At 46.4% G+C, this 23,382-nt stretch overlaps 2 protein-coding genes across 2 annotated transcripts in view; both read right to left on the bottom strand.

The window, feature by feature from the left end:
* Positions 1-23,382, bottom strand: part of LOC140188910 (uncharacterized) — an 838,801-nt gene that overhangs the window by 547,766 nt on the left and 267,653 nt on the right. The gene's annotated exons all lie outside the window — the stretch shown is intronic.
* Positions 318-20,163, bottom strand: LOC140188911 (histone H3). The gene is made up of 3 exons (XM_072245565.1): positions 20,031-20,163; positions 7,008-7,107; positions 318-944 (listed from the first exon to the last, which is right to left on the bottom strand). Exon 3 carries the CDS (start codon positions 917-919, stop codon positions 509-511), a length of 411 nt encoding a protein of 136 aa, XP_072101666.1. The 5' UTR covers positions 920-944; positions 7,008-7,107; positions 20,031-20,163; the 3' UTR covers positions 318-508.

Raw genomic sequence — 23,382 nt, 5'->3', positions numbered from 1 at the left:
GGGATCTGTCTCTGGGGATGGACTGCAGGGGGAAGATATATGATAACCTTCCCGGCGACTTTGCCGACTGACCTTCAATCAGGTACCAGCTACAAAAGTTTATTTACACAACATTTACAAGAATAAAATCAAAAATATATAATTACCGCTCTCGGAAATCTCCCACTGTACCCATCGCGACCGCATGCTCCCACTCCAAGGACAGCCGGGCATGTCGAAAGCAAACAAAACGGTAACAGCCGCAGCAGCTGTACATGCCAGGTTTGTGGGAGAAGTGAAGGGCCAGGTGAGACCCTGACAGGGAGGGAGCGCGTTCATCTCCTGTCTCTTGCTGAATTAACCTGTCGGCACAGAACAGCTGATGATTGCGGTCAGTTAATGCGAAACCGAACAACCCCATCAGGAAGGCAGATCGTCACTACAATAATCAGCAAGCGACAGCCCTTTCCTTTGCTGTGGTAGTGGCTCTTAAAAGAGCCTTTTCTTGTGCTTGTTGTGGAGGCTGGGTTCAGGCGCGCTCCCCGCGGATGCGGCGGGCCAACTGGATGTCCTTGGGCATGATGGTGACTCGCTTGGCGTGGATGGCGCACAGGTTAGTGTCCTCAAACAGCCCGACCAGGTAAGCCTCGCTGGCCTCCTGTAGGGCCATGACGGCCGAGCTCTGGAACCGCAGATCGGTTTTGAAGTCCTGAGCGATCTCCCGCACCAGGCGCTGGAAGGGAAGTTTGCGGATGAGCAGCTCGGTGGATTTCTGGTAGCGCCGGATCTCCCGCAGAGCCACGGTGCCAGGCCGGTAGCGATGAGGCTTCTTCACTCCGCCGGTGGCTGGAGCGCTCTTCCGCGCCGCTTTGGTCGCCAACTGTTTGCGAGGAGCTTTCCCTCCGGTCGATTTACGCGCTGTCTGCTTGGTGCGGGCCATTCTCCTTCAGAACCGACAACACGGGCTGAAATACAGGAACAAGATAGACGAAGCGTGCTTCGGGACAGGATTTTATACTTTTGGAAAGGGTCTGCCCATCACCTCTGATTGGCTGAACCAGGTGTCTATTAAGGTTCCTTACTGCGATTGGTTGATTCATTTCCTGTAGGCTGGCGGCAAATAAAAATTTACGACAAATAAAAATTTGCCGAGCGGTCGGACTTCATTCATGCAGAGTGATTGGCGCCGGATTAATTTAAAATCGCCTGGCAATTGAAGACCATCCAGCAACGGTGCTTGATTACATTTTATTTACAATTAATTGTATGACGAATTATACAAATTCAGTTTCGTTTAATAAATTTAATATCTAATTTCCTCAGTTAAGATTTAAATTCACAACTGCAGAATCGTTCTCTAAACGAGTGAACTGATTTCTGTTCGAAACTGATAGAGGATTAAAATCGATCCTAATGCAGGTTTTGCGGTAATCACTGACTGGAAAGGCAAAATTGCAGTATGTTTCAAGCAGAATCGATCAATCTGTTTCAAATGCAACTGAACTGAACGTATCGATAAAAAATAATTAAAAGTCTGTGGATACGGCTCCGTCTGTGAGGCGGTGGGTGGCTCTTAGAAGAGCCTTTGTTTCGTGCTCGGGAGGAAGTGGGAGTTTTTCAGCCGCCGAAGCCATAGAGAGTGCGGCCCTGGCGTTTCAGAGCGTACACCACATCCATGGCAGTGACCGTCTTGCGCTTGGCGTGTTCAGTGTAGGTGACCGCATCCCGGATCACATTCTCCAGGAAAACCTTCAGCACCCCGCGGGTCTCCTCGTAGATCAGACCCGAGATCCGCTTGACGCCGCCACGGCGAGCCAGACGGCGGATGGCCGGTTTGGTGATGCCCTGGATGTTATCACGGAGCACTTTACGGTGCCGCTTGGCTCCGCCTTTGCCCAGTCCTTTGCCTCCTTTCCCTCTGCCAGACATGATGCTGCTTCACTCAAGTCGCTGCTCACTGACAAACTGCCTGCTGCTATCTCCTTTTATACACAGCGCCCCGACCTGCCCGAGAAACGCGCAGAGAGACAGAGGCGGGGAGGGGAGGAGACAGAGTCAGAGTGACGGACAGAGCCGAGAGCGGCCTCTCATCGTCCAGCTCCGCCTTCACTTTACCACAACCGCCAATTTCCAACGATTCATCCGACACAAAGCGCTCCAGCGAAAAACAAAACTCCCTCACACACCACGTACATACTATGGGTTTTCTGGGAATTTGCCGATTCTCCTGCTTTAAATTAAAGGAAGTGCTTTTCCATTCTACAAATCCCCGAGGACCTCGGTCTGTCCCTCCCGGCCCCATGACCAGTGTCAGCGCCCTCACACACAGCAGTTGGTGGGCGAGGGTGCAGTCACTTCCAGTGATGAGAGGGTTGATTCATTAGAACAATTGTTCCTCTGGGTCGTCAGGGAAATGAAAGACTGGTCACATACAGGAACAGGATACATAACCAGATATATAGACCGCGCTTCTGGCGCCTTCTAAAGCCCAGGTAAAGGGGTGGCTGAGGAGCTGGTGCGAGGTGGGTGGTTCTTCAGGTACAAGGATCTTTGGGTCTCAAGGGAAACGAGAGACGGGTCCAAGGAGGAGGGGAGCCAATATGTTTCCGGGGAGCCTTCTTCGTGCTACACGGAAGGGTTTAAATGAGCAGGGATGTTAAGTCCTATACAGTGGTTTTAGAGAACTAGGTTAAAAAAAAGCAGGACTTCCAGGATTGTAATCGCGGAATTGTGACCAAAACCATGCGCTAGTGTGGTGAGAAATCGATATTTCGCGCAGTTTAATATGTTGCTGAGGAACTGATGCAGGAGGGAGGTTTTCAGATTCATGGATTCATGGGTGGTCCAGGCAGCTGGGAGACCGGGACAAACAAGACCATTTGCATTTGAACCAATACCTTCACCAGGAGGTTTGATGGTGTCACTTGGCAGAGTTTGAACTGGAGTAGCAAGTGGGAGAATGTATGTCTGACAAGACAGTCTGAAAAGAACGAGAGCCAATGTCAGGCTAATAAACATGGTGGGATTGCTGGGCTGAAATGAGTTTATTTCAACATTAGGAGTTTTATGTTGTCGGACGGACAGGGCTGGCAGCTCAACATTCCTGGGTTTGATTGTTTTACATGTGAGTGGGGGTGGGAGGGGGGGTTAAAAGATGCAGAGGTTACCCCACTGGGAATGTCACTGCAAACTGGAAGGTTCATTTACAGAGGCAATCTGCAGTTACACTGCTGGGATGTTTGCACTGGCCCCACAATAACCAGTGGGGGGACTTTATCTTCCCTAGAATTCACTGGAATTTGCTCAATACTAAGAAGCGCAAGATTTCTTTAGTGAATCTGAGGAAATTTTGAAACATTATGTCGAGCCCAACCAGAGTTGAGAACATGTGGGAATTAGTTTTGGGAAATGAACCAGACCAGGAGACAGCCAAGACTCAGTGAAAATTTTGGGATCTTATATTTTTCTTAGTTATGAGTAAGAATAAAATTAGATCTTGTAAGAAGGTACTAAATTGCAGGAGGGCAAGTTAGGACGTAGTAAGACAGAAGCCAAGGGGCATTGATTGGGAGCAGCCACACGTGGGAGTTGTTTAAAGACCACCAGGTCAGAGTTAAATATTGAGGTACAGGATTTATGCACATTTGCAAAGGCATGGCCTGCTTAGGGACAATCAGCATGGTTTTGTGTGGGCAGATCATGCTTGACAAAGTTGCTCGAGGTTTGTGAGGTGATGACAGAGACTAAGGTATAGGAGTAGAATTAGACCATTTGGCCCATCGAGTCTGCTCTGACATTTCATTGTGGCTGATCCATTTTTCCTCTCAGCCCCAATCTCCTGCCTTCTCCATGTGTCCCTTCATGCTCTGACCAATCAAGAATCTATCGATCTCTACCTTAAATATACCTTGGCCTCCACAGCTGCTGCCTGTGACAACGAATTCCACAGATTCACCACTCTCTCTAAAGAAATTCCTCCTCATCTCCATTCTAAAAGGATGCTCCTCTATTCTGCGGCTGTGTCCTCTGGTCTTAGACACTCCCATCCTCTCCACATCAACTTTATCACAGTGATAGGTTTCAATTAGTCATCCCTCATTGTTCTCAATTCCAGTGAATAAAAGGCCCAGAGCCATGAAATGTTCTTCATATGACAAGCTGTTTGATCCTGGAATCATTTCAGAGAATCTCGTTTGAAACCCATCCAGTTTCAGCTCATCCTTCCATACAGGGCCCAAAACTGCTCCCAATACTCCAAGTGAGACTTTGCCAGTACTTCATAAAGTCTCAACATTACAGTCTTGTTTTTATATTCCAGTCCTCTTGAAATGAATGCTAACATCACAGTTGCCTTTCTCAGCAGAGACCCAACCTGCAAATTAGCCTGTAGAGAATCCTGCACAATGACTCCCAAATCCCTTTGTACCTCAATTTTTTGTATCTTCTCTCCATTTAGAAAATAATCAACCCTACTATTTCTTCAACCAAAGTGCATGACCATACACTTCCCAATTCTGTATTCCATCTGCCACTTCTTTGCCCATTCTCTTCATCTGTCTGTCCTTCCCTATTTCCTCAAAAATACCTGCACCTCCACCTGTCTCTTCATATCATCTGCAAATTTTGCAATAAATTCATGAATTCCATCATCCAAATCATTGACATATAATGTGAAAAGAATAAGACCCAACATCTTGGTGCTTGATGAGGGCAAGGCTGTGGACATGATCCGCATAAACCTCAGTAAGGCATTTGAAAAAGAGCAGTGGGATTCAATATAAATTGCAATTTCAATTCAGAAATGGCTTTCTCATAGAAGGCTAAGTAGGGCTGGAAGTCTGTGAGCAGTGGTGATCCACAAGGATTGATGCTGGGAATTATGTTGTTTCTGATATATATCGATGTTTGGATGAAAATGTTGATGGGCGGTTTACAAGTCTACAGGTGACAGCAAGATAGGTGGAATTGTGGACAGTGTAGATATTGATCAATGCACACAGTGGGATACAGATCACAAACAGATATGCAGAGTAGCTGCAGAAGGAATTTAATCTGGGAGGGAATGTGGCGTTGCAGTTTGGGAGGTCAAATGAAAGAAGAAAGTATAATGTTAATGTCTGACCCCTTCACAGCATTGGTGTAAAGAGTGATCTTGGGATCCAGGCACATAGTTCACTGAATGTGGCTACACAGCGGGATAAGGTGTGCAGAATGCTGGTTTCCACTGGTCAGGGTGTTAAACATAAGAGTAAGGGTGTCATGTAATATAACGTACAGGGAATGGACCCTGTGCAGGTAGGTGTATTCACCTCCTTCAAGTCAGTATTTAGTCGATGGACCGTTGGCAGCAATTACAACCATGAGTCTATGTGGATAGGTCACTATCAGCTTTGCACATCTGGACACTGCAATTTTTCCCATTCTTCCTTACAAAACTGCTCAAGGTCTGTCAGAATGCACAGAGTTTATGAGTGAACAGCCCTTTTCAAGTCCAGCCACAGACTGAGGCCTGGACTCTGACTTGGCCACACCAGGACATGAACTGTGTTGTCTTAAGGCATTCCTGTGCAGCTTTGGTTTTAAGCTCGCAGTCATTGTCTTGCTGGAAAACAAATCTTTTCTGAAGTCTCAGTTCTCTTGCAGATTGCATTAGGTACAGCTCATCCTTAGGGAACGTGTGGTTTGTGGAGGGATGATGATCTGAGGAGCTGGGTGACAGGCAGAAAAGGCAAAGCGATGAAGAGAAAGGAATCCAATAGGAGAGAACTTTGGACCATGGGATGACACGAAGGAGGTGGAGAACCAGACAGAGTTGATGGCCAGGTCATGAGGGTGTGTGAAGAGAGGTGAAGGGGTTAAATGGTATCAGAATGGGGGAAAAGAAGTGGGGGTGAGGAAAACAGAGTGTAGTGATATCCGGAATTGGTAGAAATCAATGTTCATTCTATCAAGATTGGAGGCTGCACAGTCAGAATATGAGGTGTTGTTTGGCTAACCTGTACTTGGCTTCGTCGTAGCAGTAGAGGAGGCCACATGCAAACATGTTGGTGATGGCTCTCCGCTGGTCAGGGTCGACCATGGATATTGCGCCCTAGCTGTGGAAATCGATATGCAAGTCGGGGAAGTACGAAACGTAAAGCAAGTCGGGGACGTACGAAACGTAAAGCAAGTCGGCGACGTACGAAACGTAAAGCAAGTCGGCGACGTACGAAACGTAAAGCAAGTCGGCGACGTACGAAACGTAAAGCAAGTCGGCGACGTACGAAACGTAAAGCAAGTCGGCGACGTACGAAACGTAAAGCAAGTCGGCGACGTACGAAACGTAAAGCAAGTCGGCGACGTACGAAACGTAAAGCAAGTCGGCGACGTACGAAACGTAAAGCAAGTCGGGGACGTACGAAACGTAAAGCAAGTCGGGGACGTACGATACGTAAAGCAAGTCGGGGACGTACGATACGTAAAGCAAGTCGGGGACGTACGAAACGTAAAGCAAGTCGGGGACGTACGAAACGTAAAGCAAGTCGGGGACGTACGATACGTAAAGCAAGTCGGGGACGTACGATACGTAAAGCAAGTCGGGGACGTACGAAACGTAAAGCAAGTCGGGGACGTACGAAACGTAAAGCAAGTCGGGGACGTACGAAACGTAAAGCAAGTCGGGGACGTACGAAACGTAAAGCAAGTCGGGGACGTACGATACGTAAAGCAAGCAGTTGCCCATGCAGGAGATGATGATTCCAGAGCAACAGCGGAGACCGATGGAGTCAAGCACCAGCGGTGTCGCAGGATTGCCAGTCTGCACTGAACATCAGACCATCAGACCGACAAGGAGTTAGTGTTCACAGTGGGGACACAGAAAACATCCCACAGATATCTGATGGTGACATTTCAATATTGTGCCATAATGTGTAACAACCGCCGTCTCCAGGGAGAAACTAATGGGACTAAAAGCAAACATTACCAGGTCCCAACGACCTGCACTAAAGTCTGGAGAGAAAGGAGAGACATTGAAGTCTGTCAAAACTCACTGTTACAGAAAGGTCCCAGTTAGTTGAAAACCATTGTTGAAGAATGGTGGAAGGTAACTGTAGTCCTGTTAACTTCACTTCAGGTACTGGAGTCGATAATCTATCAAGAAATAGCAAATCATTTCGAAAAGTTTAATGTCATTGAACTAAGTCAACAGGGTTTACAGTCAGATTCACACAGCACAGAAACAAGACCTTCAGCTTAAATTGTCCACGATGACCAAAGTTTCCATCTGAGTTCGTGGTCTGTAACCCCCTCACCACCACCAACTGGAAAAGTTGCCCTTCAGGTTCCTATTAAATCTCATCTTAAACCAATGCCCTCCAGTTCTTGATTCCCCAACACTGGCAAAATGATTGTTATCTTTGACCCAACTCAGGCCCCTTATTATTTTTTACACCTCTGCAATATCATTACTCATTCTCCAACATTCCAGGGAAAATTGACCAAAACGCTTTCCACAAATCAGTCCTTCAAGATCCAGCAACATCCTCGTAAACCTCCTCTGCTCTCTTCCCAGCTTAATGGTGTCTGTCAGACAGCAGGGTCACTAAAACTAAACACTATTTGCGAAATGCGGCCAAACCAACGTGTTGGACAACTGCAACATTTCATCCCAGCTTCTATATTCGGTGCCCTGACTGAAGGCCAGTGTTCCAAAAGCCTCTTCACCACCCTGTCCATCTGGAACCTGGTCTTAGACCCTGTAACCTGGGTTGCTGAACGTTCAGTCATGTTTGACAAACATACCAGAGATTTGAGACTTTACAGGGGAAGTTGGAGAAGCGGTGTTCTTGGATTTTCGGGAGCCATTTGCCAAGGTGCCACATGTAAGGCTGGTGCACAAGACCAGAGCTCAGTACTGGGAAGGAAGTGTGTTAATACTGACTGAAGACTGGTCATCATACTGAGACAGAATAACAGGTCTGTTTCAGACTGGGATGATATTACTAGTGGAGTGTCCCAGCGACCAGTTCTGGATCGACAATGATTTATTATTGATATTAATGACCCAGAGGAGGGAGGTCAATGACAGGGAATGTGGTGGGGGACATGATGTGATTGGACATTTCATCTCTCCAACAGGATAAGAAGAAGCTGGTGAGTAGAATACTTGGTAAATGGAGTTTAATGTGGTGAAGTGTGATGGCATGTAGAATGGTAGGAGGAATCAAAAGTCAGACTGTGATTTATGTGGAGATAAATTGTAAACGAGAGAAATAGAGAGGGGTCAAGGTGCTGAACTACACAACAAAATAGAGACGGGAGCAGTGAGTGGTTCATAAAACCATATATGACCAAGGTTCAGAGGTGAATGGTTCATTGACATTTACTGCTGGGGTGTTGGTGCAGAGAAACAGAGAAGTGTTGTTACCGTGACAGACAAGTGCACAATGATGGATTTTGGGAAGTTAAAGCAAGTCAGGATGTACCCATTGAATGGAGGGTCCTGAGGAGTGTTGATGAAAGAGAAACCTGGGGCACAGGTAAGCAATTCCCTGAAAGTGCCAACACAGGTAGACACGGTGGTGAAGAAGGAACACGACATGCTTGTCTTCATCGGCAAAGGCTATGAGAGGAGTTGGGTCATCACATTACAGTTGTACATATCAATAATGACACCACACCAGGAGTACCCTGTGCAGTTCTGGTCACATGAGAGGAAGGATGTGATTAAGCTGGAAAGGTGCAGAAACAATTCACAGGAATGTTACCTGGACTGCGGGGCTTGAGTTACAAGGAAAGATCAGACCGACTGGGACTGTCTTCCCTGGAGTGAAGGAGACTGAGGGGAGACCTGACAGAAGTTTATAAAACTATGAGAGGTGTAGACAAGGTAAACAGGCAGAATCATCTTGCCAGGGTAGAAATATCAAATATGAGAAGGTGCAGCTTTAAAATGCCAGGGTGAAAATTTAAAGGTGGACGTTAGGGCAGGTAAGATTTCTGTTTTTGTACAGAGAGTGGTGAGGGCCGGGTATGGGCTGCCTTGGGGAGTGGTGGAAGCAGATATGATAATGACATTTAACAGGGTTTTAGACAAGTCCATGAATATTCAGAGAATTTAAGCACATGAATTATAAGCAGGCAGAAGAGATTTAGTTTCATTTGGCATCGTGTTCAGCACAGACATCATGGGAAGAAGGGTCTGTTCCTGTGCTGTACTGTTCTGTGTTCTCGGTGAGCCTCAGTGACAGGGGAGTCTTTAGCCGGGGTCACAGACAGGTGTATCTGTGGTAAGGAGACAGACTGCAGGATGATGCATTACCTCCCTGGTACCAGGGTCGAGGATGGAACTGAAAAAGTACAGGCCATTCTGAAAGGGCAGGGTGAGCAGCCAGAGGTCGTGGTCCATATTGGCTCTAACAAAAGAGACAAGTCCTGCAAAAAGAACTTAGGGAGTTGAGGAAAAGTTAAGTAGAAACTCTGTGGTGGGGGTGGGGATAATCCCAGTGCCACCTGCTAGCGAGGAAATAAATAAAAAAGGTATTACAGTTCCGGCCCAAAACAGTGACTTTTCGTTTTGACCCCAGCATCTGCAGAGTATTTTATGTTTACAGAGATCCAGCTGAGAGAAGGGCAAGACTGGTAGTGAAACATTCCAGGATTCAGATGATTCAGGCAGTCCAGAGGGAGGTGAATGAGGTTGGGGATCTGTACGGCTGATCAGGCAGAATGTCACAAGGTCAAGGTCACCCTGGAGGCTCCTCCAGTCAGACAATGTGGGTAGAGTTCAGGAATAAGAAAGGAGCAATCTCCGTGCTAGGATTATACTGGAAGCCTCACAACAGCCAGTAAGAGAGGAACAGATATGTCGGCAGGTTATGGACTGATGTAAAAACTACAGAGTAGATTTGGTGAGTGAATAACCTCCCCAGAGTAACTGGGACTCCCTTGCACCGAGGCTTGGATGGAGCATTATTTGTGTTCAGGAAGGTTTCCTGAAACAATATGTCGTCCACCAGGGAGAGGGACATTCTTGACTTCACCTTGAGAAATATGGGACTCAGCAGAGTGGTGGCAGGAACAACCAGTGTTCTGAGAGGAATTAGACAAGTCCTTCAGGGGAAATGACCTGCAGAGCTGTGGGTACAGTGGGGAATGGGATTGTGGAAATGTTGTAGCAGGAGTTGGTATAAATTTGATGGGTCAAATAGTCTCGACGATCACAGAATGATTCTCCGCCCAATAATAGTCTGAAAAAAATCACTCTGGTCGCCAGTGAATCTACCAAACTCCAGGATGGACAAGATCAATTGTGTAATAAGGACACACTTCTGTCGAAACACTGACACTATATACCAAGTACACTGAGCTGCCAGAGCACAACACCGGCCAGTGAGGACACAGACCAGTACAACACCCAGCTCTCTACTACAAAGTTCAAAGCTGAAAGTAAATGTATTATCAAAATACATTTCTGTCACCATATACAACCCTGAGATTAGTTTTCTTGTGGGCATACTGCTGGTTTGTTAGAGCGGTTGGGGAGGGTTTAAATTAATTTGGCAGGAGCATGGGAACTGGTGTGAAAGGATGCAGGATAGGACAGATGGTAAAAAAGCAAAGATCGCATGCAGTCACACTGTCAGGAAGGGCAGGCAGATGATAGGACATAACTGCAGCCAGCAGGATGAGCATCAGTGCATGAGGAATGCAGAATCAATAAGGGTAGCAAATGCAGAACTCAAACTGTTATATCTCAATACACGGAGTGTAAGAAATAAGGTGGATAATCTTATTGCCCTATTACAGATTGTCATGTTTAATGTTGTGACCATCACTAAATCACGGCTGAAGGATGTTTCTAGTTCGGAGCTAAATGCCCCAGGTTACACGTATCAGAGGGATAGGAAGGTAGGCAATGGGGATGGCGTGGCTCTGCTGGTAAAGAATGGTAACAAATCAGTAGAAAGATGTGACACAGGATCGGAAGATGTTGAATCATTGTGAGTTGAATTTAAAAACTGCAAGTGTAAAAAAGACTTTGATGGTAGTTGTTTACAGGCCTCCCAACAGTTGCTGGTATGTGGACCACAGATTACAACAGGAAATAGAAAAGGCAGGTCAAAAGGGCAATGTTGTGGAAGGGGAGATTTCATCAGAGTCATGGGAGATTTTAACATGCAGGTCGATTGGGAAAATCAGGTTGGAAATAGATCTGAAGAGAGTGAGTTTGCTGAATGCTGAACAGATGGCTTTTTAGAGCAGTTTGTCATTGGGCTACTAGGGGAACAGCTATACTGGATTGTGTGTTATTGAATAAACTGGAGGTGATTAGGGAGCTGAAGGTAAAAGAACCCTTAGGAGGCAGTGATCTCAGTATCATTGAGTTCAGCTTGAAATTGGACAGGGAGAAAGTACAGTCTGACACAGCAGTGTTTCAGTGGAGTAAAGGCAGTTACAGTGGTTTGAGAGAAGAGTTGGCTAAAATAAATTGGAAGGAGATGCTGGCAGGGATGGCAGCAGAGAAGTAACAGTTTCTGGGGAGAATGAGGGAGGTGCAGGATGAATGTATTCCAAAAACAAATAAATACTCAAATGGCAAAATAGTACAACCGCGGCTGACAAGGAAATCAAAGCTAATGTAAAACCAAAAGGGAAGGCATTTAACAAAGCAAGGCAGCAGAAAGGGAAATATAGACCAGTTAGACTGACCTCAGTGGTTGGGAAGATACCGGAGTCAATTATTGAAGAGTATTGGAAACACAGGACAAGAAAGGACAAAGTCAGCACGGTTTCCTTAAGGGAAAGTCTTGCCTGATGAACCTGTTGGAATACTTTGAGGAGATTACATGCAGGATGGATAAAGGGGATGCACTGATGTCATATATTTGGACTTTCAAAAGGCTTTCTTTGACAAGGTGCCACAAATGATCCTGGCAATAAAAGGATTAATGCATGAGGGTGACCACTAGAAGTGGGAATGGTGCTGGAGATGGACAGACCCAGAGTTTCCGGGATGCTGAGACCAGAGATTCAGTGGGTTGGTCAAACCTGAGGTCAGGCTGCAAATAGTTTGGTGACTACCACGACTGGAAAGGGGAAGAGACAGACAGTGCAATGTCTCCCTGTGGCTGTGACCCTCAGCAACAAGTACACTCCTTTGGATACCCCTGGGAGGATGACAAACCAGAGAACAGCAGCCCGTCACGTCAGTGATACTGACACCCCGGTCCGATGCTCCGCGGGAGGAAAGGTCAATCACAGCAGTGATGACAACAGACTCACAGTACAGGGGATGTGCAGGAGATTCTGTGGCAGCAAGAGAGATGCCACGGTGGGGTGCCCCCTCCCGGGTACTGGGGTCAGGCACGTCTCCGATGTGCAGGATTTCCTAATGATAAACTTGCCAGTTGATTTGGTGGTAAGGAAATCAAATGCAACGTCAGCATTCATTTCAAGAAGACTACAACACAAAAGCGAGGATGTAATGCTCAGAGTTTATAAGGCATTGGTCCGATCACACTTGGTATTGTGAACTGTTTTGGGCCCCTTCTCTAAAAAGGTACGTGTTCACAGGAGGTTCACAAGAATGATCCTGGCAATAAAAGGGTTAATGCACAAGGATTGTTTGCTGGCTCTCGGCCTGTACTTGCTAGACTTTAGAAGAATGAGGGAATCTCATTGAAACTTATCAAAAATAGAAAGACCTACAATGGAGTGGGGAGGATGTTTCCGATAGCGGGGCAGTCTGGGATCACAGGGCACAGCCTCAGAATACTAGGACATCCTGTTAGAACAAAGATCAGGTAAAACTTCCATACCAAGGGGTAGTGCATCTGCACAGCCTGTGACAGGATGTTGTTCATTGACTATAGCTCAGTGTTTAATACCACCAATCCCACAGTCCTGATTAATAAACTGCAGAACCTGGTCTCTCTGCAACTCGCACCTCGACTTCCTAACCGGGACACCACAATCTGTGCGGATTAATGGAGACGGGCTAACCCCTATTGACATCAGTGGATCTGGGGTTGAGACGGTAAACAGCTTTAAGTTCCTCAGCATCAGCATACCCGAGGATTTCACGCAGTCTGCACACACCAGCTGAGTGGTGAAAAAGGCACAACAGCGCCGCTTTCACCTCAGACGGGTGAGGAAGTTTGCTAGGAACCCCCAAATCCTTACAACTTTCTACAGGGGCAAAATTGAGAACATCCTGAATGGCTGCATCACTGCCTGGTATGGGAACTGCATCTCCGTTAATCGCAGGACTCTACAGAGAGTGGTGCAGACAGCCCAGTGTATCTGTAGTTGTGAACTTCCCATGACTGAGGACACTTACAACAAAAGGTGTGAGAAAAGGGCCTGAAGGATCACTGGGGACCTGAGTCACTCCAACCACGATGTATTCCAGCTGCAACCATCCGGGAAACAGGACCGCAGCATAAAAGCCAGGACACACAGGCTCCGGGACAGCTTCTTCCACCAGGCCATCAGACTGATTAACTCACACTGATTTGAGTGTATTTCTATGTTACACTGGCTGTTCTATTTATTATAAATTAATATAAATTACTATGATTGTAAATTGCACATTTAGACGGAGATGTAACAAAGATTTTTACTCATGTACATGAAGGATACAAGAAATAAAGTCAATTCAAATTCAAATTAATATCTCCTCCTTGCTGACGATCAACACTGACACTGGTGCACCTCAGGGATTGTGCTTAGCCGACTGCTCCACTCCCCCTCTACCCATGACTGTGCGACTAAGCGTAGCTCAAAAGCCGTCCATAAATATGCTGGATACAACCATTGCTGGTACAATCTCAGATGGAGAGGAGAGGACTTACAGGAGCAAGATACACCAGCTAGTTGAGTGGTGTCGCAGCAACAACCTTGTGCTTAATGTCAGTGCGACAAAAGAGCTGATTGAAGGAAAGGTAAGATGAGGGAACACAAACCAATCCTCATACAGGGATCAGAAGTGGAGAGAGTGAACAATTTCAAGTTCCTGGATATCAATATCTCCGAGGATCTAACCTGGTCCCAACATATCGATGCAGCTACAGTAAAATGAAGGCATGACAGCAGATATGTTTCACAAGGAGTTTGAAGACATTTGATTTCTCAATTTAAAACAGACAAAACTGCTCTAGATGTATTCTATATATGTTATTTCTGTTTTTGCACTGTTTTCAATCTACAAAATAAACATATCCATACACACACATACTGTAATTTATTTATTCTTTCTATATTATCATGTACTGCATTGAACTGCTGTTGCTACATTAACAAATTTCATGACACACGCCGGTGGTAATAAACCTGATTCTGGTTCTGACTCTGAATTCATCCCCACAGACGGCTGTGGCCAATTCACTGGGTATATCTAATGTGGATGTTCTTGATTATGGGAGGGGGGTTTGAGAGGGATAAGGATCAGTGATGGTCTCCTGAATGACCTGCCAGAGGAGGTGGTGGAGGCAGAAACACACAAAGTCTCTGTTCATGAACACTTCTCAGGAACCTGTCATTCACTGTGTACATCCTGTCCTGTTTAAACTTCCCAGTGCTGGGTCCATTGCTGTTTTCCATCTGTATTAACAATCTGGATGAGAATGTGGTAAACTGGATCAGCAAGTTTGCAGATAACACCAAGATTAGGGGTGCAGTGGACAGCAAGAAAGGCTAGCAAATATTGACATGGGACGTTGTCCAGCTGTTACAATGGCAGATGGAATTTAATGCAGACAATTATGAGGTGTGTGCAACAAAAGTTTAACGAGAGAAATGTGTGGTTTAAAGAGGATGAGGAAAAGCAAGAAGGCTGCGAGTGGAACGGCTCAGTATTTCCAGACCGAAGGTATTTTACTACTCGGAGTAAAGAGAGGCAAGACTGCACAGGCGCGTGACATCAGCCAGTAGAGCGGGAAAAGGTTAAAAAGAAGAGCGCCATATCCAGCGGGCAGCAGAGTGAGAGGGCTTTGGCTCAACTGGCTTAGGTGATAATGAGGCGAGGTAGGTTTACCTGCGTTAATTGCGGAAAGGAAGTATGTGTGTGACACCAGTGTTCTGTGCTCGGTGTCAGATGTGGAAAGTTCTGGAGTCTCCCAGCTTCGTGGACGGGAATATCCACACCCGGTGTGTTGAGCTGCGGCTCCTAAGGGACCGCGTTAGGGAACAGGAGTTGCAGCTCGTTAACCTTTGTCTGGTCAGGGACAGCGACGAGGTGATAGAAGGGTGATCACACCGGGACCATAGGAGACAGACAAGTGGTTAAGAGTCAGGAGAGGGAAGGGGAAGAGTCAGGTACCAGAGAGTAGCCCTGTGGCTGTCCCCCTGAACAATAAGTACTCCTGTTTGAGAACTGTTGGGGGGGGCAGGGTGGGACAGTCTACCTGGGGGAAGCAACAGCAGCCGAGCCACCGGCACAGAGCCCGGCCCTGTGGCTCAGAAGGGTAGGGAAAGGAAGAGAAAGGCCGTAGTGATAGGGGACTCTTTAGTTAGGCACTCTGTGAATGCAGGAAAGAAACACGGATGGTAATTTGCCTCCCAGATGCCAGGGTCCGGGAAGTTTCAGATCGCGTCCAAAATATCCTGCAGTGGAATAGAGAACAGCCAGACGTCATGGTACATAATGGTACAACTGACATAGGTAGGAAAAGGGTGGAGGTCCTGAACACAGTCTACAGGGAGTTAGGAAGGAAGTTAAGAAGCAGGAGAGCAAAGGTAGTAATCTCGGGATTACTGCCTGTGCCACGGGACAGTGAGTATAGGAATAGAATGAGCTGGAGGATAAATGAGTGGCTGAGGGATTGAAGCAGGGGGCAGGGATTGGGATTTCTGGATCATTGGGACCTCTTTTGGGGCAGTTGTGACCTGTACAAAAAGGATGAGTTGCACTTGAATCCCACAGGGACCAATATCTTGGCAGGGAGGTTTGCTACTGGGGAGAGTTTAAACTAGAACTATTGGGGGGTGGGAACCGAACTGAAGAGACTGGGGAAGAGGCGGTTGGCTTACAAATAGAGAAAGCTTGGAGATGGTGTGTGAGGGAGGACAGGCAAGTGATAGAGAAGGTACGTGCTCAGACCAACGGTTTGAGATGTGTCTATTTTAACGCAGGGAGTATTGTGAACAAAGCGGATGAGCTTAGAGCATGTATCACTACTTGGAGCTATGATGTGGTGGCCATTACAAAGACTTGGGTGGCTCAGGGACAGGAATGGTTACTTCAAGTGCCAGGTTTCAGATGTTTCAGGAAGGACAGAGAGGAAGGCAAAAGAGGTGGGGGCGTGGTACTGTTGATCAGAGATAGTGTCATGCCTGCAGAAAAGGAGGACGTCATGGGAGGATTGTCTACAGAGTCTCTGTGGGTGGAGGTTAGGAACAGGAAGGGGTCAATTACTCTACTGGGTGGTTTTCATAGGCCACCCAATAGTAACAGGGATATCGAGGAGCAGATAGGGAAAGAGATCCTGGAAACGAGTAATAACAACAGAGTTGTCGCGGTAGGAGATTTTAATTTCCCAAATATTGATTGGCATCTTCCCCGAGCAAGGGGTTTAGATAGGGTGGAGTTTGTTAGGTGTGTTCAGGAAGGTTTCTTGACACAATGTGTAGATAAGCCTACAAGAGGAGAGACTGTACTTGATTTGGTATTGGGAAATGAACCTGGTCAGGTGTCAGTTCTCTCAGCAGGACAGCATTTTAGAGATAGTGATCATAATTCTATTTCCTTTACAATAGCATTGGGAGAGATAGGAACAGACAAGTTAGAAAAGTGTTTAATTGGAGTAAGGGGAATTATGAGGCTATCAGGCAGAAACTTGGAAGCTTAAATTGGGAACAGATGTTCTCAGGGAAAGGTACGGAAGAAATGTGGCAAACATTCAGGGGATATTCGTGTGAAGTTCTGCATAGGTACGTTCCAATGAGACAGGGAAGTTATGGTAGGGTACAGGAACCGTGGTGTACAAAGGTTGTAGTAAATCTAGTCATGAAGAAAAGAAAAGCTTACATAAGGTTAAGAGAGCTAGGTACTGTTAGAGATCTAGAAGATTGTCAGGCTAACAGGAAGGAGCTTAAGAAGGAAATTAGCAGAGCCAGAAGGGGCCATGACAAGGCCTTGGTAGGCAGGATTAAGGAAAACCCCAAGGCACTCTACAAGTATGTGAAGAGCAAGAGGATAAGACGTGAAAGAATAGGACCTATCAAGTGTGACAGTGGGAAAGTGTGTATGGAACCGGAGGAAATAGCAGAGGTACTTAATGAATACATTACTTCAATATTCACTACAGAAAAGGATCTCGATGATTGTAGGGATGACTTGCAGCGGATTGAAAAGCTTGAGCATGTAGATATTAAGAAAGTGGATATGCTGGAGCTTTTGGAAAGCATCAGGTTGGATAAGAGGCCGGGACCAGATGATATGTACCCCAGGATACTGCGGGAGGCGAGGGAGGAGATTGCTGAGCCTCTGGCGATGATCTTTGCATCATCAATGGGGACAGGAGAGGTTCCGGAGGACTGAGGATGTTGTTCCCTCATTCAAGAAAGGGAGTAGAGATAGCCCAGGAAATTATTGACCAGTGAGTCTTACTTCAGTGGTTGGTAAGCTGATGAAGAAGATCGTGAGAAGCAGGATTTATGAACATTTGGAGAGGTATAATATGATTAGGAATAGTCAGCATGGCTTTGTCAAGGGCAGGTTGTGCCTTACGAGCCTGATTGAATTTTTTGAGCATGTGACTGAACACATTGATGAAGGGAGAGCAGTAGATGTAGTGCATATGGATTTCAGCAAGGCATTTGATAAGGTACCCCATGCAAGGCTTACTGAGAAAGTAAGGAGGCATGGGATCAAAGGGGACAATGTTTTGCGGATCCAGAACTGGCTTGCCCACAGAAGGCAAAGAGTGATTGTAAACGGGTCATATTCTGCATGGAGGTCGGTGACCAGTGGTGTGCCTCAGGGATCTGTTCTGGGACCCTTAATTTTTGTGATTTTTATAAATGACCTGGATGAGGAAGTGGAGGGATGGGTTAGTAAGTTTGCTGATGACACAAAGGTTGGGGGTGTTGTGAATAGTGTGGAGGGCTGTCAGAGGTTACAGCGGAACATTGATAGGATGCAAAACTGGGCTGAGAAGTGGCAGATGGAGTTCAACCCAGATAAGTGTGAAGTGGTTCATTTTGGTAGGTCAAATATGATGACAGCATATAGTATTAATGGTAAGACCAAGGCAGTGTAGAGGACCTGAGGGATCTTGGGGTCAGAGTCCATAGGACGTTCAAAGCAGCTGCGCAGGTTGACTATGTGGTAAGGAAGGCATACGCTTCATTGGCCTTCATCAATCGTGGAATTGAACTTAGGAGCCGAGAGGTAATGTTGCAGCTCGATAGGACCTTGGTCAGACCCACTTGGAGAACTGTGCTCAGTTCTGGTCACCTCACTACAGGAAGGATGTGGAAACCACAGAAAGGTGCAGAGGAGAATTACAAGGATGTTACCTGGATTGGGGAGCATGCCTTATGAGAATAGGTAGAATGAACTCGGCCTTTTCTCCTTGGAGCGACAGAGGATGAGAGGTGACCTGATAGAGGTGTATAAGATGATGAGAGCATTGACTCTGTGGATAGTCAGAGGATTTTTCCCAGGGCTGAAATGGCTGCCACAAGAGGGCACAGGTTTAAGGTGCTTGGGAGTAGGTACAGAGGAGATGTCAGGTTAAGTTGTTTTTTTCTCTTTATTTTAAATGCAGAGAGTGGTGAGTGTATGGAATAGGCTGCCAGCAATGGTGGTGGAGGCTGATACGATAGGGTCTTTTAAGAGACGTTTGGATAGATACACGGAGCTTAGAAAGACAGAGGGCTATGGGTAACCCTAGTAATTTCAAAGGTAGCTACATGTTTGGCACAACTTTGTGGGCCGAAGGGCCTGCATTGTGCTGTAGGTTTTCTATGTTTCCTTTCTCCCCAGAGGGAGGTTACAATCTGGAACACAGTCTGAAGGGGTGATGCAGGCTGGTATTTAAGGAGCATCTGGATGAGCATTTGAATCACCAAGGCAGGGTAGAAGACAGACCAAGTTCTGAGTTAGTGGAGACAGATTCTCGATGGTCAGTATGGACATGCAGAAATCACTGACAGTGAAAGTGCAATGGGAACCTGAAACACAGAACTTCAGGATGGTCATACCTAAAACATTCAGTACCCAGTATGATGGGATTGTTGTTGTACAAAGGAATTAATGGTCAAATACTGAACCAACCCCCTCAAAAGGCTACCAAAATGCTGTCATTCCCTATGCACCAGTAACAATAGTTTTATATGGGAATTTGGTGAAGTACTCTGGGTGATATTAGGAGAGATGGCTGATAGCTTGGTCACGGTGGGAGGGTGCAAATGTCTTCTCAGAGGATAAGGGGTTCAGTGGAACAAGCTCACAGTTGAGAATGAAGGTGACAAACCCCACTGCAGTGGAGGACTGCTGTGGTCAGGGTTGTACTGGATAGAAACAGACCCTCTGGCCCATCACATTTATGCTCCCCATCATGCACAGCTGTACTAATCCCACTTTCCTGCATTAGTTTCATATCCCTCTGGGCCTTGCTCACTGAAGCCCCTGTGCATGTGCCTCTAATATTGTTACACAGTTCCCTGTACGTGGCATCACAGGTAGACAGGGTTGTGTGTTCTGCTTGCCTCGACAGTCAAAGAACTGCCTCTCATTAGAATAGGACAAAACTGTTTAAAGACGGATTCAAAGGGGATCTGAGGGGTAAATATTTCACACAGAGAATAACTGGTATCTAAATCAGTACCAGAGAGGTGTGGGGGAGGGGGGCAGAAACTTCTCAGGAATCTGTGTACATCCTGCCATGATTTAACCTCCCAATACAGAGTCACTGGTTTATACAGAAATGAAACAGTCCCTTCGGTACAACTCATCCCCGCCGACCAAGTTGTCGACCTGAACTCGGCCCATCTGCCTGCATTAGGCCCGTATCCCTCTCAACCTTTCCCATCCATGTGACTGTGCAAATATGTTTTAAATATTGTACCTGAGGCAGAGAGCCGGTGCAGTGAGGCGCTGACAGACACTCACTGTTCCGCGGGCAGGAAGAGGAGAGGCCGAAACCCCAACAAGTGGAGACCGACTCCACCACCCCGGACTTACCGCCCACCACGGCCCGTTCCCCGGGAAACGACGTCGCTAAAGGTGGGGCTTTGTGACGTCAGCGCGTCACGGGGTAACAATCACAACGTGTCACGTGACAGTGACCCGGCAGCCGGGGAGGCGGGGCAGAGGGAGCTGTCAATCAGCAGAGCGGCTGAAAAACTTGCGACCATTGTAAACAGAATGGGGGGAGTGGGAGATTTCCAGGGACGTGACCCACTCCACCATTCCCTGGAATTGAGTATGTTATACACAGTAATATTCATATTGTAATTTAGCTCTTCGATCTTATAAATATGTCATGTTTGTATTTTCTATATTTTTGTGTGGATAATCTTTTTATAATTTTGGATGAAATATGTTGGAACTGGATCATGATAAAAGAGCATCACGGAAAAATATTGTCAAAGCCAAAATTTTATCCAAAGTAAGTTGTTATCACACTGCGCATATGTCACCATATTGTTCAAAGTTCAAATTCAAATGTATTCTCACAGACAACCCCGAGAATCTTGTTCTGCGGGCAATCTTAACAAATCTATAGAACAGTAACTGTGAACTGTAAATATGAGGAACTATAAACTGTAAACAAATTGTGTAAATGCAGAGAAATAAATAGCAATAAATAACAAGCATGAAATAACGATATAACAGTGGTGACATGAGTGTTTTGTTCAAGACACTGATGGTTGAGGGGTAGTAACTGTTCTTGAACCTGGTGGGGCGAGTCCTGAGGTACCTGTACCTTCTACCTGATGGTAACAGTGAGAAAAGATCATTGCCTAGGTGGTGAGGATCTTTGCTGATGGACGCTGCTTTCCTATGGTAATGTTTCATGTAGATGTGCTCAGTGGTTGTGAGGGTTTTACCTGTGATATACTGGGCCGAATCCACTACACTTTGTGGGATTTTCCACTCAAAGGCATTGGTGTTCCTATACCAGGCCGTAATGCAGCCAGTCAGCACACCTTCCACCACACATTTATATAAGTTTGCCAAGGTTTTCAATGACATGCTGAACCTCCGCAGAATCCTGAGGAAGTAGAGTGCTGTTGTGCTTTCTTCACAATTATATTTATGCGATGGGTCCAGGGCAGGTCCTCTGAGTGAGTGACACACAGGAATTTAAAGTTACTGACTCTCTCCACCTCTGATCATCCTTTGATTACTAGCTCATGGACCTTTGGTTTTTCCCTCCTAAAGTGTACAATCCGTCCCTTAGTCTTACTGACATTGAGTGAGGGGTTGTTGTTAATACACCACTCAGCAAAGTTTTCAATCTCTCTCCTGTTTGCTGATTCATCACCACCTTTGATTGTGGTGTGATCAGCAAACTTGTATATGGTGTTGGAGCTGTACTCAGCTACACAGTCATAGGTGTAAAGTGAGTAGAGCTGGGGGCCAAGCACACTTCCTTGTGGTGCTCCTGTGCTGATAGAGATTGTGGAGTAGATGTTTTTGCCAATCTGAACTGACTTGGATCTGCACCTGAGAAAATCCAGGATCCAATTGCACAAGGGGGTATTGAGGCCCAGGTCTGAGAGCTTACTGATCAGCTTTGAGGGGATGATGGTGTTAAATGCTGAACTGTAATCAATAAAGGGCATCCAGATGTTTGCATCTTTGCTCTCCAGATGTTCCAGAGTTGTGTGAAGAGACAACAAGACAGCATCTGCTGTTGCTTCGGCAGGTGAATTGGAGAGGATCCAAGTCACCATTCAGACAAGAGCTGATATGCTTCAACACCAGCCTGTCAAAACACTTCATCACTGTGGATGTAAGTGCCATTGGGTAATAGTCATTTAAACAGGTTACCACGCTCCTGTTGGCCACCGTAATAATTGAAGCTTCCTTGAAGTAGGTGGGTACCACACACTGCCAGATCAAGAGGTTGAAGATATCCATGAATACATGAGCCAGCTGGTCAGCACAGGTCTTCAGTACTCGGCCAGGTACTCCGTCCAGACTGGATGCTTTCCTTGCATTCACTCCCTTGAAGGCAGCCTGCACGTCATCTTCAGATACTGAGACCAAATGACCATCGGGAGACACGGGGGTGCTCCCTCTTCTGGTGGACAAAGTGAGCATAGGAGGCATTGAGCTCGTCTGGAAGCGAAGCTGTGCTGTCCCCTTTTATCACAAGATTTACCTTTGCAGGAGGTTCTGGCATTCAAACCCTGACACAGCTATCAAGCATCTCTCTTTTATTCCAGTCTAGCCTGGAATCTCCACTTTGCCAAAGAGATGGTTTCTGGAGATCATACCTGCACCTCTTGTAGCATTCCTGATCTCCAGACTTGAATGCCTCTGACCTGGCACTCAGCAGGTTCCTGATCTCATTGCTCATCCAGGCCTACTGATTTGGGAAAAGCCTGAATGATTTTGTGGGGACACACGACTCCACAGCTGTTTTAGTAAAGTCTGTAGTGACCCCGGTGTCGTCCTTCAGGTCCTGAGATGAGTTCATGAACATGGCTCAGCCTGCTGACCCAAGGCAATCCTGTAACCGTTCCTCTGCCTCCCAACACCACCCCTCGGTTATCTTGATCTCTGAAGCCTTGTTCCTTAGGCTCTGTCTGTGTGCAGGTAGGAGGAGTACAGTCAAATGATCCAACTTAACGAAATGTGGTCTTAGGAGCAAATGATAGACATTCCTTATCGTAGTGTAGCAGTGGTCCCCTGTGTTGGGACATCTGGTGCAACAGGTTACTACTTTCAGATTAATTTTCTTTCAGGCATTTACAGGGAAATGAAGACAGTGGAATTTAGGAAAACTATAAACAGCAAAGACTGAACAGACAGCCAATGTGCAAAAGAAGACAAATAATGCAAATACTAAAACATAAATATTACTGTGTCCTGACGAAGGGTCTGGGCCTGAAACATCGACTGCTCCTCTTCCTAGAGATGCTGCCTGGCCTGCTGCATTCACCAGCAACTTTGATGTGTATTACTGTGCAATTCAGTTGTGGAGTACTTGAAAGTGAGTGTGCAGGATATGCAATTAGTTCAGTGAAGATACCTACACCATTTCAAGAGCATGACTGCTGTAGGGTAACAACTCTTCCTGAACCTGGTGGTGTGGGACCTAAGGCTCCTGTACGTCCTTCCCGATGGCAGCAGTGGAAGAGAGCATGAGGTGGCTGAAGGATGTTGTTGATGATGGATGCAGCTTTCTTGTAGAAGTGCTGCTTGTAAATGTACTGAATGATGGGGAGGGCTTCGCCTGTGATGTA

This window comes from Mobula birostris, chromosome 28 (genome assembly GCF_030028105.1).
Source record: "Mobula birostris isolate sMobBir1 chromosome 28, sMobBir1.hap1, whole genome shotgun sequence".
Lineage (NCBI taxonomy): Eukaryota > Metazoa > Chordata > Chondrichthyes > Myliobatiformes > Myliobatidae > Mobula > Mobula birostris.
This window is presented reverse-complemented; position numbering and strand designations above follow the sequence as displayed.

Excerpts from the sequence above, each read along its gene's own strand:
- LOC140188911 (XM_072245565.1), bottom strand. The coding sequence starts at position 919 with ATGGCCCGCACCAAGCAGACAGCGCGTAAATCGACCGGAGGGAAAGCT.